Source organism: Chroicocephalus ridibundus, chromosome 4 (genome assembly GCF_963924245.1).
Source record: "Chroicocephalus ridibundus chromosome 4, bChrRid1.1, whole genome shotgun sequence".
Classification (NCBI taxonomy): Eukaryota; Metazoa; Chordata; class Aves; order Charadriiformes; family Laridae; genus Chroicocephalus; species Chroicocephalus ridibundus.
In genome coordinates, this window is record NC_086287.1 from 60,983,598 (window position 1) to 60,999,667 (window position 16,070).

A 16,070-nucleotide genomic window follows, 5' to 3' on the forward strand; every position below is an offset into this window, starting at 1 on the left:
TTGGTCTTCCGCCGTGCCCGTTCCGCAAGGTCTAGGTGGCCATTGGTCGGCGGCGCTGCCAGTCCCAGGGGAGCGAGTAGCGGCGGCGGAGTGTAGGGGGGGAAGATGTCGGGCTGCGAGGCCCGCGACGCCAAGAAGCTGGTGCGCTCGCCCAGCGGGCTGCGCATGGTCCCCGAGCACCGCTCCGCCCGCAGCCCCTTCGGCTTGGACGAGCCGCCCTGGGTCCCTGACAAGGAGGTATCGGTAGGGGTGGGGGCGACACCCGTTCTCCCCCGGGGGAGGATCCCCGCCGCCTCAGGGGCTGGGTCCGCGGCAGTCGGAGCGGCCGGCGGGCTCGTTGCCGCTCAGGGGGTGCCGCTCGCCGCTGGGTCGCGGGCGGAGGGCCGCGTTAGCCGGGGGGGCCTCGGGTGACTGGCCCGCTTCTGCGGTCCGGCCGGTGCTGAGGGTCGCGGGCTCGGCTGGGCTGGCCTCGCCTCACAGACTGACCACCGCGGGGTCGCCCGGGTCTGGCTTTTGAGTTGTAAACCACAGTTTCTTATTTCGCTTAGATTAGTGGACTGAAAAGGACGGGACTGTCGCTCGTTCTTCGGGGGTGTGTGGCTCTGTCGCCAAAATCAGTGAGGAACTTAAATGAGTTAAAAATGTAGCGAGCTTACGCAGCATTAATGTTTAGTGAAGCATTCCCTTTAAGTGCTTATAAAGGTAATTGTGAAGACCAAGTTGTTTAAAAAAAAAAAAAAGATGCAAAGTATTAAGGCAGTAAGGTTAGAACAGCCCTTCTGGCTCCCAGTGTGAATGTTCTTAGCGTTAAACAAGTATTGAACAACTTTGACCGTTTCAGTCAACTTTGTCTTTATATACTTTTCAAGGAAACTTGTGATGTTGTATTAAATGTCATGTAATACGCATTATTTGTTAGCAGTCCCTGCAGCTAGATGCTAATACAACTTGGAATCCATTGTTTATTTGTTTGTTTATTGTCAGAGTTCTGTGTTGTGGATGCATGCCAATGCATTTATATGTGACCAGAATTAAGATTTATTTTTGATGAGCCAATATGAGTTTAAGGAGGGAGTCATTAAACAAGGCTGCTGTTTGCCAGATACTGACATGCTTGGTCTGTTTTGTAGGGGAACACTATGCCTTCCTTGGTTAGGAATGAGGAAGAAAGTTTTGCCCCTATCTGGTATCTCTTGAGGCAAAACGTTCTGTGTAAAAGTAATAATAGTGGAGACTCTGCTAGCACAGCTTCTGCAGCTCAGGCAACTCAGACTAACCTTTACTGTCCTAAGGTGCACGGCTAGTAAGTCCGTTGCTGATTTTGTCCAAAATAAGAACTTCTTATTGGAAAGTGACTTTTTCAACTTGTTTTAAACAAGCGGTCTGCTAAAACATCTTGGAGTTTTCTCAAATTACTTTCACCCATGCTTGGCGAATAAAAAAAAAATCCTCCCTGTCATCAGGAGCAACTTGGTATCTGTCTTACATGAAGTGTAGATAAGATAACATTTTCATTGACCGGAGCTGTGTCATTTGAAGGTGCTGGTGCTCAACTCTTGAGGCTCCCACCCCGCTGGCACCATTCGTGGTGTGGTGCGCTGGGTGTGTTGCAGATGGGGTGTGTATTTATGAGGGAGCATGTAGCAAAGTCTGAGCAGTTATTGTGTAAGTGGTTTCTCCTTGCGTTGCATGGTGTCTGTTTTTGCTGCGTAGGTGACTTGCTGTGCCCTGTGTGCACTGACCTGAGCCACCTGGAAACCTGATTCCTGACATCATCGTCAGTGGATACAATTTGTGTAACGGTTAAAATGAAATTAGTAATAAATAATACCATCTTAATTCAACTAAAGGTTGTTTGAGGATTGTGGTAGGATTTATGTAAACTTGTAATATATATTTAAGAATAAAGGCTGTGCACTTTAAATACATCAATCTGATATACGTTGGTAGTTTGAATTTTATATTAGTCTTGTACTGGAGGTATTAATTCACCTTAAAATTCAGCTTTTCCCTTGTAGTCTGTTGGTCAATAGGCTGATGATTTTTATTTGTGACTGAATGTTGCCTTTACATCAGCTTGGTGCTGCCTGCAATTGAAAGGAAGTGTATTATAGACAGATGTTTTAAATGCATTTATTAATTCATATTCTTAATCGTGCATGTATTGTTATTTTGTAAAAAATTACTTCACTATATTTCATTAAGTCAAATTGTATTCAAATTCTACTATCCATTTGATGAAACTTTTTTCTTAAATAACGCAGGTATGTCATAATACAGGGAAGCTTATAAAACCATATTTTTATTAATACAATGTAATTTAAGGAGACGGTATTGTCTAGTTAGTGAATTCTACAAGAATGCTTGCTGTTGCTACTGCGTTAGGCATTAATTTAGTTCATTTCAGTAAAATAAGTAAAAAACCATGGTTTCTTTGTCCAAGAGAAAAGACTGGTATTACCAAATGTTGGTCTGGCTTCTCAGATACGCTGCCTTCTGCTGTGTAGCCAGTAATGCTTACCAGTTCAGTAGCTTTTTTTCTTCTGCAGGAAAAGTCTACTGGCTTATTTTCTAAAAGTAAAGCCACCTAAAAATTATGTAAGTTTAGCAAAACTACTAACTGCCATAACATTTAAATACATTCCAGGTTTTTAATTTTATGTCACAAGATTATACAGTCTTAAAATATCAGTTGTTTTGAGGAGTTTGAAGCATAAGATTGAAGCAGGAATACAGAAGGCTTTCTTTTTGGTAGTTATATTTATAATATAAATAATGATTTGAGGTGGATAATATGAAAATTTATGCTGAGCATCATTAAACTTAAGACAGCCTAAAATGTTGGTCACTGCACGTGCCTTGTATAACCTGAAATTTCTTTGTTAATCACCAGCAGAGCTCAATTGATGATGTTCCTATTTAGGAAATCTTGGACTAGAAATTGAGCAAAACTTGTATGTTCGAATGCAGAGGTGGCCAAGCCTCGTGACATCCAGCTGTGTACCAGATCTTGATGTGGCTGAGGAACGCTGTGTGCCTCAGAGCTGGGATGTGCGAGGAGCGTACGGATGTGGTGAAAGTGATTCCCTGGATCACTGCGGGAGGGAACGGATCTTTATGTAGCTGGGTCCTCCCTTGGCTCCAGCTCTCGGAGTCGGCACTTGTGTGACAGAGCCGCACTCTGACTGCTGGCAAACTCCTGTAGCTCAAGCAATGAATTGATCCCGTAGAGTTGCAATATTAGAAAGCATCATAAGTCATATCTGCTGTATGCTTGCGTTGTGTCGTTCTCCACTCTGGCATCAGCTGTTTTGGTCAGGCGTGTTACAAGGTGTGATTTGATGAGCTTGTGAACTTTTTCATTTGCAAAAGTTCAGTGTGTTAATAAGCTCAGCCAGGTGTTGCCTTGCATCACTTCTTGAATTGCTTTGTTGTTGTATATGCAAATAAAGCATATGAAGTGTAACAATAGCTTCCTGTCCATCTGCAGTATTCTCACCTCTGGCTGGATCCAAAGTATTATGCAAATTTGTTACCACACTTCAGCAGGTGCGTGAAGTTCCACTCTATTTGTAATGAGCTAGCTCTCAGTATTTTTAAATTAAAACCAAGATCCAACAACTGTCAGATGTTCTTCCATTTTCCTCTTGCTATATGAAGTAATGTGATATCAGTATTAGTGGTATGTGGATTTTATGTGAAGCGAATATACTTGTGACGTGCAGTTTTGTTTAACTTCTTACTTCATATCTTTTTGTTTCCACTTGATAAAAAAAAATCAGATTTGCAGTAGTTGTAAAAAGCCTGTGTCTTAAAGACATGAAAAGTAACTCAGACATCATGCTTTCTTGTCTGTAGATGTGATAAAAAAACCCTTCAAGCAATAAAGCTTAATTCAGTACTCATGCACTTTCTAATTATGATAGTGTGTGGATGAATAGGAAGGATTCACCTTTCAAGATGTTCTTCAATAGCGATGTCTTCTCAGGCAATGTAGAAGTTGATATTATGCAAATGGGTTCACTTGATTCTGATTACTTAAAGCAGAAGTTTGAATTTTATAGCGATGTCTTCCCAGGCAATGTAGAAGTTGATATTATGCAAATGGGTTCACTTGGTTCTGATTACTTAAAGTAGAAGTGCCTTGAAGGAACAGTGTATTGAGCCTACTTGTGTTAGAATATTTTTCTAGAAAATCTCATTCCCTGATGCCTGCTACCATATGCTATTTGACTTGTGGTTTATTTATGACTGCTTTATCTATCTGATAGTGTTATCATGATAGGTCCAAAATTCAGAAATATTTTTCTTTAGTGTTTGTATTAAATAAGAGGATGGATAACTTCGTTCCTTCCTGAAAAGCAACTTGTATGTTTAGCTTAACATTGTGTATGAAATCTATTTAGGACAGTATTTAGAAGAGCGTTTTCCCCTCTAGTTTGTGGCTTGTGCTTTCTAATTTTTGACACGTGCACAAAGAAATGCATGTTTTCATTAAGAAAATTAGTTAGACCCCTGGTAAATTCAAAGTATACCAAAATTCTTGCCAGGTTCAGTTACCAGACAACCTCTTAAGCTACACATGTCAAAAATTAAAATGCTAAATCACTAGCACCATGAAGCAAAATGCGGTATTAGCTGTAGAGTACTACTTGTTACAGAGATGAAAGCTGGGGAATGCTGAAGCTGCGTTATGCTGAACGTCATTCATCACTGAGTGTTAGAATAAGCTTTTCTAGAGCCGCTGTGAAAAGCGGTGGTTGGATGCCTTAATTCAGTATGCTATTTGAAACAATACAGGAACACTTTTAGTTCTCTTCTGCGTGTGATTTAGAAACAGATACCTTACTATAACAAATATTGCAGGCAGCTATTTGTGTTCCATTACAGTGACTGCAGTTACCCTCTAATTTGTTCAACACTTCATATAAACTGTTGCAAATTATTAACAATATTGTACTTCAAAAGAAAATGAAAAGTTTTAGAGAATTTTTAATTTAGCTGCTGTGGTATTTTCTTGGCTGTAGTTACTGAACTTGTGACAGTGGTTGGGCGTGTGCTGAAGTAAAAGTCCCCCAAATAGATGAGAAAAGCTATTGTAGCGGAAGGAATTTACAGACGATAAAGGGTTAAGTATCGAAATGTGTTAATTAAAGGCAAAGGGTGATTACTGTGTGCTTAGCAAATAACACCTGCTCATCTTGGGGCATGTTTTTAAGATGTCATTCTGCTGTAGTCTGAGATAGTCTGGTTTGAAGAGTTTAGGTTTCTAGAGTTATAAAACTTACTACAGAATCTAACCATGTTCTCCTGACTCAGACATCAAGCACAATTTTTCATTAATATTTGCAAATAAATCTAACCAAAATTGTGTTATAAGCAGTTGGAGAGTGGTTTTCGATATGATGCATAAAAATACATAAAGTCTTGTTCAAAATCTAGTGATCTAAGTGGTGAATATCAGCCCTTTGGTAGATGACTTTCTGTATAGAAAATTTTAATTGTCATAACAGTCACTGATCACTTCTGCTAGTTTAGAAAATCAAACCTGTCACCCCTTAAAATCTACTTTGTTGTGGGAGAGAAGCTTCTTCAGTTTTTCTCTGGCTTTTCTTTTGGGAGGAGTGTGGGTGTAAGCTTGTTTTAGGAAACAGATATTTCAGGAAGTGACATTTTGTAGCTGGAATAAAAATTAAGTCTTGGTGGTTTGGATGAAAACCAAGTATCTCCTAGCATGTTTCAAAGATGTGTAAGGATTGAGAGCATTAAAATATGTAAACAACGCTTTGGAGAGTCAACAGAGCATCGTGGTATAATACAGTGAGGATGACAACTTACATAAAAACAGTTTACTCTGGAATATATGACTGTCTGTATAGCCAAATATAATTAAGCATGATGAGTACTCCTGAAATGTAGTTTTGACTGCAGGCAAGATGCAGGGTTCCTTAGGGTGAATTAGTTTGGCAGCTTTTTTTTGTCTTGCAAATGGGGATGATGTTATTTGCTACATCAATATTAAAATAAATTAAAACCATACATGGTGAAAAGATAAAGGATGGAAATTTGTTGGAGGTGTTTCTTTTTAGGGCATAATATAAAGCTCAGTCTTCGTATATCATAGTAGGATTAAAGGTTTAGAAATCTTGTAGATTAATTTTAATTTCTACTCTTTTCTAGTGCCCAAGATGTATGCAGTGTGATACAAAATTTGACTTCATAACTAGAAAGGTAAGAGAAATCAATGAAATGTAAAGCATTAACTGTTGCAGAAGTTGCAAAAGTCCATGCTAACGTGGACTTATTTTGATGTAAAATGTAGAAGATTTCAGTAGAATAGCATGCAAAGTCTGATGTAACTTACAGAAGTTTTTCTTTCTGTTCTGCCTTTTTGTTTTAATTCTGTTTCTTTGAAGTTCTGCTTGCTGCTCAATGTGTAATAATACATAGTTAGGGTTTTTCCAGATTACTGGGTACCCACAGGATTTACATTCAAAGGAAGAGTTAGAGGAACTAATGCTGGAGTGGGCTCCTAACATCAGTACTGACATAAACCAAATCAACTCATTCAGTTGAGTTTTGGGAGATAAAATTAGTTGTGGAAATGTAAGCAAATATGTTTTCAGGAGTAATGAATTATAGTCTTACATTAAAGAACCATATCGTTAAAAGCGGAGAACCAAAACTCATATCATCCTTCTGTTCTAAAAGTAAACCAGGATTTATCTCAGGTTGGAAAAGGGAATTTCTGATTAAAGTAGGAAGTATAAACAGCCTTGATCGCTGTGAGCTGTAAGTAGGCTCACTGCATGAAGAGAAAACACTAACACTAGAGTTAAATTATGTTCATTACATAAAAGTAAGCAGGTCACTGTGAAATGCAGGCTGATGTACAGAATACTACTATCGGAAAACATTCTGCCATTACTGAGGTTTCTGCATGGAGAAGGAAAGCAGTGTCCCAAAAAAGGCCATGAATGATTTTTAGCAGGGAATATCATTCCTTTGTAGAACTACTGTGGCACATGCCCTTGTGAAAGTGAAGAAAGATGTGGATGTGTGACTTGTACTGCATTGATGTAGTTGATTTTTTTTTAATTTACTGTTTGGTGTGAGAGAGAAGGAGAAATTGTAAACCAGGCATAGTAATAAGTTATACCAGATAGGCCTAAATTTTCAGGAGGCCTGAAGAGCGTTAGGATGTCAGTTAGGGATCCTAGTACTCCTAAATCATGGAGCGTACTTTCTCCTAGTTCTTGTTTTACCCTTTAGTTGGATGGGTTAAGAGTGTGGTTGGTGGTCAGTTGGAGCATTTCAATTGAGAAGCAGTAATTCATTAGGTTGCTGTGTTTTACTTGTGGTAGCTTTGGGAAGTAAATGGAGGTAGCCCTGGGAAATAGGTACTCCAGAGAAATTTGCATAATATTTGGAAGGAAAGGCTAACACTGACCAAATCTGCAGTGTATCAGTTCCTTGTATCAAACTGTTCAAACTTGCTTTGAGCCACAAATCCTGCTTGCCTGGGAATACTTGTTCTGACATGAGAGCTTGCGTCAGGAAGACCTGCTGGGACTGTCACACCCCAGTAGTGATTAGGAGCACAAGCCACTTGTTGCAGATACTAGTTCTGATTTTGTAACTTCATTGGATTTGTACTGTGCTGCCAGGTATTTCTGATGGAGAAATAGCTTTAGGTTTTAAGTTTCCATGGGAAAAGCTTGAGAATAAGTTTTAAGGGAGGAGAATAGGATCTCCAGTTGAAGTTTCCCAGGATCTTTGCTTGGAAGTGGGAAAGGACCTAGAAACCTTCTCTTGTGTTTTTATTAACAGTAAGGTGAAGGATTTACTGGATGCTGCAGAAGCCCTTTCAGTGTCTTCTCTGGTCCACTTTAGAAGCGTGTTTACAGAGTGGCAACAAAGGCTTATAGTCCTGTTCATACTATGCTCAGTCCTTTGTGATCAGTCTTCAGAGGTGTCTTTCTACAGCAGTTAAATTTCTTTTACAACTCTCCCAACTTGTATCTTTCACACCTGAGAAACTGTTCTGTTTTTTGGGGAGGAGATTTAATATAGTAACTTTATCAAATTATTCCCTAATAGTTTTCTGTGTGTAAATAAATAAACAAAATGTTCTCTCATTCTTAGCATCACTGTCGGAGATGTGGAAAGTGCTTCTGTGACAAGTGCTGCAGTAAAAAAGTGCCTCTGCCTCGCATGTGCTTTGTGGATCCTGTGCGCCAGTGTGCTGAATGTGCCCTCATCTCTCAGAAAGAAACAGAGTTTTATGACAAGCAGCTTAAAGTGCTCATGAATGGTAAGGACTGAACACACATATATATGTGCTGGTTTGATCTCACTTATGTTTATTCAAATGTGATAAACAGCATGAGTAATGCCTCTTGTCAAACAAGCTGCAGTTTTGTCTCCTTTAAATACTCTTTTGCTATTATGCTTCCTGTTTGCCAATTAATAATTCTGTGTTTTCTGTTTATTTAGAGAGAAGTTTACACTTTTTAGTCAATGTTTACAAAGAGTGATTTAATTAAACACAAAAGAATTTTTAACACCTCTGAGAACAGATGTGTGTAGTGCGGTTGGTTTTTTTTTTAATTAAAATAATGCATCTTTTAGCAGTATTCCTGTTACATTAAACAAGGATGAAAAATACTTAGCAATAGAGAATACTTTAATATTTTCTAAAAAGTCACAGTGCCTATTTCACGCTTCGCCTGTGAGCTTTGATCTTGTCTGTGGCTTACAGCTATGGCTGATGGCAGATCATCGTGAGTGGTCAATTTTGCATGGCATTAAAACTACATGCAATACAGTAATTCATGTTCCAATTATATTAAGAAAGCCGAGTCTTCAGTTTTTGAAATATTCTGTGATTATTCAGTGCCTTTTGATGGGCTCTCAGCATGATTCTAATGCGTATAATCGGTAAGCTAAACCACGTCTGATTAGCGTGAAAGTTCCTAGGGAGATTCTAGGTTCAGAAAGGAGTATGCTCATCCCTGTGACACAAATCATTCTTCCAGGTGAGGGTGCGGATGAGTTAAGTAATGTATTTTCAACTGAAGATCTTTTTTAAAAGCTTGTCCTGTTGCTGTAGAGCCACAGATCTTGGTCAGAGATGGTGGTTGTGATCCCCTTTGCGGTTTTGCTGCTGTTGCCTCCCCGTCTCGCTTCAGCAGCAGCCTGGGGGTCGATGTTGAGGGGTCAGGGAGACTGTGTAGAGTTGTGCAATAGACAGCGAGGTCTGAGGCTGCACGGTTCAGATCGTGGAGATGAATTGCAGGCTATTTGGCAGGGCTGTATGTTGTTGTTGTCTTCATTTCCCAGACCAGCAGTATTGGGATTAGGTAATACAGGGAGCATGAGGCATGGAGGAAATAAAGTGGTTAGGCGTGTAGTCTGCTTTATTTTAAGTTATGAATCACTTCACTAATGTAGCTGAGATGACTTTCTTGATGTCAAAGGAGTTCTTTTGGGCAGGAAGAAACGTAACATGAAGGCTGAAGTTCATTGACCTCAAAGTAAGACTGAGCTAGCCTTCAGTAATGAAAAAGAGGTGTCTTTACTGTTTATTAAGCACAGACCTGAAGGTCGCATCCTGTTATTAGATTCTTCCTACAGATTTTTTTTTTTTTTAATATTGAAACACTAGTTTGTATTATAGTGACAAGATAGGGACTTTAATTGCCTATTTTTGCCATCTCCAAATCTGTTCTTATTTTTAAAAGATTCATCTTGGATATCATCTGGATTTCTACAACATGTGGGAGAAATTACATAGCAATTGTGAAAGGTCCTGTGATTCAGAACATAATAATTAAATATCAGCTTTCTATACTTCAGTGTTCTGATGATGTTAATCAGTTCAGCATTTCAGTTAGTCTCTTAATTCACCCAAATCAGTGTATTAGGTGCAGTAAGTAAAAAAATTAGTTATTCTTTTTGATACTTGAATGTTCCTTCCTAAAGTCTGCATTAGAATACTAAAACATTTCTTTCCAGGTGCTACATTCTTTGTAACTCTGGGAACATCTGATAAATCTGAGCTCATGGTTTGTCGACTTTCCAACAATCAGAGGTGAGAAAGATTGATAGAAATTGCACTTGTAAACTATATTATTGTTGCGCTTACAGCTATATTATTATCTAATAACCTAAACAAAACATAAGAGTAACTTGCCATGAGGATATTGCAGAGAGTAATCGGGCTGAAAGGATAGATACAACTTAATTGGAGTAAGTTTGTTTGAATTTACTAGCAGTGTGGGTCAGACTGCCTTGGAATGGTGGAGCTCCGCTCGCTGGTAATGCCTCTCAGTGCCACTGGAATACAGTGTTTTTGTGGGCTAATAGGGGGATCACAGGAAGGGAGGGGAGAGAGAAACCTGCAGCCACTGATAAAAGCTTGTTTCAGAATGGTTCTAGCACCACACCATATTGTTTAATGTTACAGCCAAAGCATTACTTCGTTCATCCCTATAATTTGTCTGGCTAGAACACATTACTCTGTTCTCTTCTTCCCCCAGAACTTTGGAGGAATGCTTTTAATATTTTTAAAGGATCTCCTGGCAAACTTAACTATAGATTTTTGGGTTTTCATTGGGTTATTTTTTTCCCCCTTTCAGGGAAGAACTTCAATGAAAAGTAATTTTTCCTGCTTGATTTCTCTCCCTCCCCACCCCAAAGAACATATAAACAGCTAGTCACTGAGAGATAATGTTTATTTTTTTTTCCTTTGATTTGGACTTGCTATTGTAGGAAAATAAAAAAAATTAAAAGGTTTTCTTCTGTCACATAGATATCTGGTTTTGGATGGAGACAGCCACTATGAAATTGAAATTATACAGATTTCAACTGTTCAGATACTTACAGAGGGATTTACTCCTGGAGGTAAATTTTTCATTGAATACAAATTAACTATTAAGAAAAAAATACGTGAAGTTGTAATCATTGTTTGAGCTAGACAGTGCAGTTCTAGGTTATTGGTAAGTTAGGTGTAACTACGTTAGTTACAGCTGCTCTCAGAAGAGAGTGCAGTGTGTGGAACCTTGTCCATATGGCTACTGGGATTTGGGGAGAACCAAACAATTGGAGAAATTACCATACAGCTGTAATATGGGAGAGCTTGTTGATAAACCTGAGTAAAGGTGGTTGTCATCTGTTCTGATCCTTTCTCTTGGCTTAAATGTAAACACCTATTGATTCAAAAGCTCCTACAGGGGACTGTTAGTCTTTGGTAGCTTCCATTGCAGAATCCAGCTGGGATTTCTCTTCTGCTGGTACAAATGATTGTGAGAAGAGAGAGAAATATACTTGGGGGGGGGGGGAATAATTAATCTATGCTTTCTTAATTTCATTCAAGATGAAGGGGTGGCCAAATGCAGTTAGTAATATCTGAATCAGAGGGCAGGTACTTACTGCCTCATCTCTTACCAGATTTTAGAGTATTTCAGGATGAACTTGAATATGATTTCACTGAAATGAGAACAAACAAGGTCAGGAATTTTAATAATTGTTCTTTAGCAACACCTTTGTCACTGCTGGAATTTTCTAATCAGACAGCCTATCTGTGCAATATTCAGTCGGTACAGCATGTTAACTTTAATAAACTTATCTTGGTGTTCAAATCCACCAGATGTGTTGCTGAGTTACTTAATTCTCCTATAATTCCTTGTTCACTACTTTTCTGACTGCTTTATCTTTTTGCCTGCCTGCCTTCCTTCTTGATCGTAGAAAAAGATATTCACACTTACACCAGCCTTCTGGAGAGCCAGCATATTACTGAAGGTATCACCAGGACCTTTGAGCATGATGCACCTAAGCATGTTGTCATGGCCCCTCTCCCATCTTTGTTCCTCTGCGGTGCTGTTTTTTTTGTCTGATCTATAGAAGTTCAACTTAAGTTATTTTCAAAGATGACATGTATCTGTTCCTTCCCATCTGTCTGTTTAAAACTGAGAATTAATGTTTTGTAACTTTTTGGAGGAGAACTGAAAAACTCAAGGCCTTCTTTAGACCCCGTGTGCTATTGTCCATGCTAGAAGAGAGAAGGGAAGATGAGAAATAGTGTCTGTAGTGGTAGACAGTATTACACATCGCCTGCTTCAGCAGAGGTGTGCTGAACTGGGTATACCAGAAATGAATAATACGCTTCTTGTGTACTGCCCAATAAGGCTTTGCACTGAATAAATAAACTGTTAGTTAATTTTACACATCTTTAAAAGAAATATGACCTCTTGTTGTGTAAGCTGTGTTCTGCCTGACTCAGCAATGTCCTGGAACGCCAAAATGAGCAAACTGCGAAGGCTGTAGGTGTTTGATTTCCGCTGGTTTAAGTAGTCCCTTAATTTGTTAGTCTGACCAGGTGGATGCAGGGGAGTGAGGGATGAAGTTGGGTTTCAATTTATCCTAAAGAAAGAGGAGCAAACAGCTACTTTTATAAATGCTGCTTGCAGGCTTTTGACCAGGTTGCTTAGACTGAGGTTGTCTTTGGCTTCTTGGATATTAGAGTAATGGCCCTCAGGAGCACTCTCATGCAGATACTTTTTTTTTTTTTTTTTAATTGAAAAAGGCCTTTGCAAAAAGCGTCCTTTTGTGTGTGGTGGTGCTGTTCCTGAGGCTTAGTTTATGTGCTGCTACTTCAGGAAATAACGCAAATGAAGTGTGGCATTCTAAACAAAGCTTTTGTTTCATTTCTGTATTTTTGCTTTAGTTTATCTTAATCTCTATGCAACTGGAGTAAAAGATACACAAACGTCTCGCTGTCACACTGTTGTCAGACCAATGTTTTTTATATCGGATTTCCCTCAGGAAGTAAATGATGTTGCCAGTCATCATCTGGTCTTGCATAAGGATTTTTCCCACCCGCCACCCTCTGCCAGATTTGGAGGGAGGTTTGACTGCTGAGCCAGGCTTCATATCAAGTAGAGATCCCTCTTTGATACCAGTCTAAACGGGCACTAGTAATTCAGTTTATAAACTGCAGGCTACGGTGTGAAACTGCGGCATCTACTTGAGAGAAGACATGATAATACTAAAACATTGAGGGTATTCTTAGCGTGTGTGGCTGGGGGCTTTACATCATAGCTTGTACAAGTTCTGCCTCAGTGATTGCCACAGAGAATTAAACAATTTTGACCCTGCGTGTTCCATTGCCTGGCATTAACCCGTGGTCACCACCTCTTCTGATGTGGCAGTTGTTTGTGCACCGGCAGTTGCTAGTGCTTTGAATTAAGTGATGAGAGAGTTTTCTTCAGACATGCTTATTAGCTAAAAGAAGTGTGACTTAGTTGGTAAAACCTGTTGCTGTCTGAGATTTTTTTATTTCTTTTCTCAGGAGGTAATACTCGTGCCATCGGTATGATTCTGCAGTATAAGGTACCAGGATCAGAGGAGCTCACGCAGATGAAATTTACAGCCAGTGAAGACTTCAGCTGTAACAAGAAGCTGTCAGCAAGCTGGCTGGCAGCTATGCATAAGGTAAGTAAAGGAGGCAAAATTTACAGAATGCTGAAGAAAATCTTTATAGGGGGAGCTTAGTAGCACTTAAGAGAGTACGCAACCTTAGGAGTTTGTGATATATTTTTTTTAAATTATTTAAAGATTTTGGGGCCTTGTTGCTTAAGAAAACAGAAGCTATGGAACGTTGTTGGGAACGTGACTTCAGCTTTATGCTTGGCTGCCTGAAGGAGATAAGCACTAGAAAGGGTTTTCCAAGATCCCATGTATGTCATTAGGTGAAAAGAAGAGAGTTCCTTAGGCTTTTGATACTCACTGAAGAATGTGCATTATGAAATACTCTTTTGAACAAAAACTCAGCTAATTGCTTTTACCACTTTATGAAGATCAGGAGTTGTTGAAGGAACAGGGCTTGGGACAGGACCCTATGGAAGACTGTTTCATCTTTTGGCTGATGAAACTGAAGTTTATTATTTCGTAAGTCAAAGTTACGGGAGACAAAAACCAAACCCACCCCAACTAGTTCTGGAACTTTGTTCATCTCATCAATTGTTAATTAGAACTGTAATTTATAAGCTGTCTACAAACGCAAGTGTGTGGCTGTTTGCTTCTTTAGCGTGGTTGTTAAGCTCCCCAGCCCCCCCCAACCCCAGCATTTAACTTGGGTTCAGCATGGTGCACTCAAGTTTTGTATTGCCATGGGAGTACAGTTTAGCGCTTCCTTACCTGGTCTAATTCGTCTTTCACAAGCCATGCAACTCCTACAATATGGTGAGAACCAGTGTTTTTTGGATAAGCTTAACACCCTCCTGCTCCTGTTTTGTCTCCTTTGACAGGAGTTTAGCTCGGTTTTGAGTAACCGATCCGTGCAGTGAGGTTTTCAGAGGTGCCAGTTAACAGCATGTAAAAGCACTTGTTGCTAGAGAAGGCGCATCTGTTCCCATCGCAGGGGGGTAGTTGATCCTGTGGTTTGAGACAAATGGGAACACCTCACCCAAACTTTGCAAGGGGGAAGCAGAAGAGGTAGAAGGAACATAGAACAGAATAACACTGTTTTCTGCATATGATTAGACAGATTACCAAAATATCAGAAATACTACTGCTCATGTTTTCAAAGGCAGTTTTGATCAAAAACGGTCACTTCTGACCAAGAAGAAACAAATAAAAGTTGATCTTCAGTGACCTCAAGTTCTGCAGTTAAAGCAACCTTGAACAGTTTCAAAAAAATTGCTGAATGCTGTGAAATGCCTTAAACTAAAGAAAAGAGCAGAGGAAGCACTGAAAGCCTTGTGTGTTTTTGGAGGGGTAGGAAGGAGAGGAGGTGGCTGCGAGTGAAACTTAATTTAACACAATGACATTTTGCCTTCATGTTAGGCAACAAAACTTCTCTATGAGTCCCGGGACCAGTAAGACCAGCAAACTTGGCTGCTTAAGGGAAGACACCAGCCTCCATGGACCTGCCGCTCACTAGTATGACAGCTGGTAACATCTGCTGTTCTTGACACTTTCTCATTCCGCTGTGGTTCACTATGTAAGAACTGGCAAATGCAATGTGAGTATTCTTTTTGAACCATGAGTATTTTCACTATAGTGTGCAATATGTATACAATTAATGCTTTAAACAGCCTCACCTTTTAAGACTTTGTATATTTTGTTAAGCCTTTATTGGCACTTAATATGAAAGTGACCTGCACTACAGCTAATGTACAGCACAACTTTTATAGTAACAATTATATATACTGTTTGCTACAAAAAGCAAACAAATGTATACGTCTCTTCTGCAGAGAATAGCTTTTGGGTATAGATCTCAGGTTTTTTCCCTCTATCCAAATGTTTAAAATCAATGTAGAATAAGATCTGCCTTAGACAGGATTTTATAAAGTCACTTGATTTTTTTAAAACATTTCACTTTAAACATCTAAATATTTCACCAAATATCACCAAATTGGACTTACATGAACGTGATCTTGAACCTTTCCTTCTGCAATGAATAAGCTTCCAGAATAATTTTTAGTTTTGTATTTTCTTTTGGTAACTAGCTTTTGTTAATCTAACTGTAATGCTATCTGAAATTGTATACAATTTAATGTACAAATATGAATAAATTAATTCACTTATTTAAACAAAATGAAGTGATAATTTCACAATATCTAACTTCTTTAATGATGGGTACTGTGGTCTCTACTGTCTGAAACTTTTGACTTGTTTATAAACAGCACCATAATTTTAGTTCTAAGTGTTGATAATTGGTTCAACTCTTGGGATGGATCCTCTGGCTACATGTGCTGAGCCAGTTGTCCTTCTGCCCTCCCTCTCCCTACACTGGTAAAAATTGAGTAAAGCAGCACACAAATCTCAGTTGTCAGCCTGGCTGTAAACCTTGAGAGCATTTTTAGACAAGTATTCATTTCTCACAGCTGGAATACTGGTGTTAGAAGATTCCAAAATTGTTTTGCAAGTCATTTTCTGTGCAGCTAGTAAAACAGTGAGGAAACCTGAGTTAACAGATAGAACACAGCAAGCTAGAATTAATCTTTTTTTTTTGTAGACTATGACTGTTGCATATTTACCGTTGCTACCTATATAAGAATACTGGA

At 39.2% G+C, this 16,070-nt stretch overlaps 1 protein-coding gene across 2 annotated transcripts; it reads left to right on the forward strand.

Annotated features, from left to right (window-relative positions):
* The first annotated feature begins 45 nt into the window (after window positions 1-45).
* On the forward strand, window positions 46-15,936 carry ZFYVE21 (zinc finger FYVE-type containing 21). Of its 2 annotated transcripts, XM_063333278.1 has the most exons (8): window positions 46-237; window positions 6,181-6,231; window positions 8,146-8,314; window positions 10,018-10,093; window positions 10,814-10,905; window positions 11,749-11,802; window positions 13,352-13,494; window positions 14,848-15,936. In XM_063333278.1, exons 1-8 carry the CDS (start codon window positions 106-108, stop codon window positions 14,881-14,883), a joined length of 753 nt encoding a protein of 250 aa, XP_063189348.1. In that variant the 5' UTR covers window positions 46-105; the 3' UTR covers window positions 14,884-15,936. The 2 variants fall into 2 exon arrangements, with proteins under 2 accessions (XP_063189348.1, XP_063189350.1); XM_063333280.1 differs by lacking the exon at window positions 11,749-11,802 and having other exon boundaries at window positions 47-237.
* The last annotated feature ends 134 nt before the right edge of the window (window positions 15,937-16,070 follow it).

Coding starts and splice junctions, on each gene's coding strand:
- ZFYVE21 (XM_063333278.1), top strand. CDS start 106: ATGTCGGGCTGCGAGGCCCGCGACGCCAAGAAGCTGGTGCGCTCGCCC. Junction 10,094..10,813: donor CGACTTTCCAACAATCAGAG/GTGAGAAAGATT, acceptor TCTGTCACATAG/ATATCTGGTTTTGGATGGAG. Junction 13,495..14,847: donor GGCTGGCAGCTATGCATAAG/GTAAGTAAAGGA, acceptor CCTTCATGTTAG/GCAACAAAACTTCTCTATGA.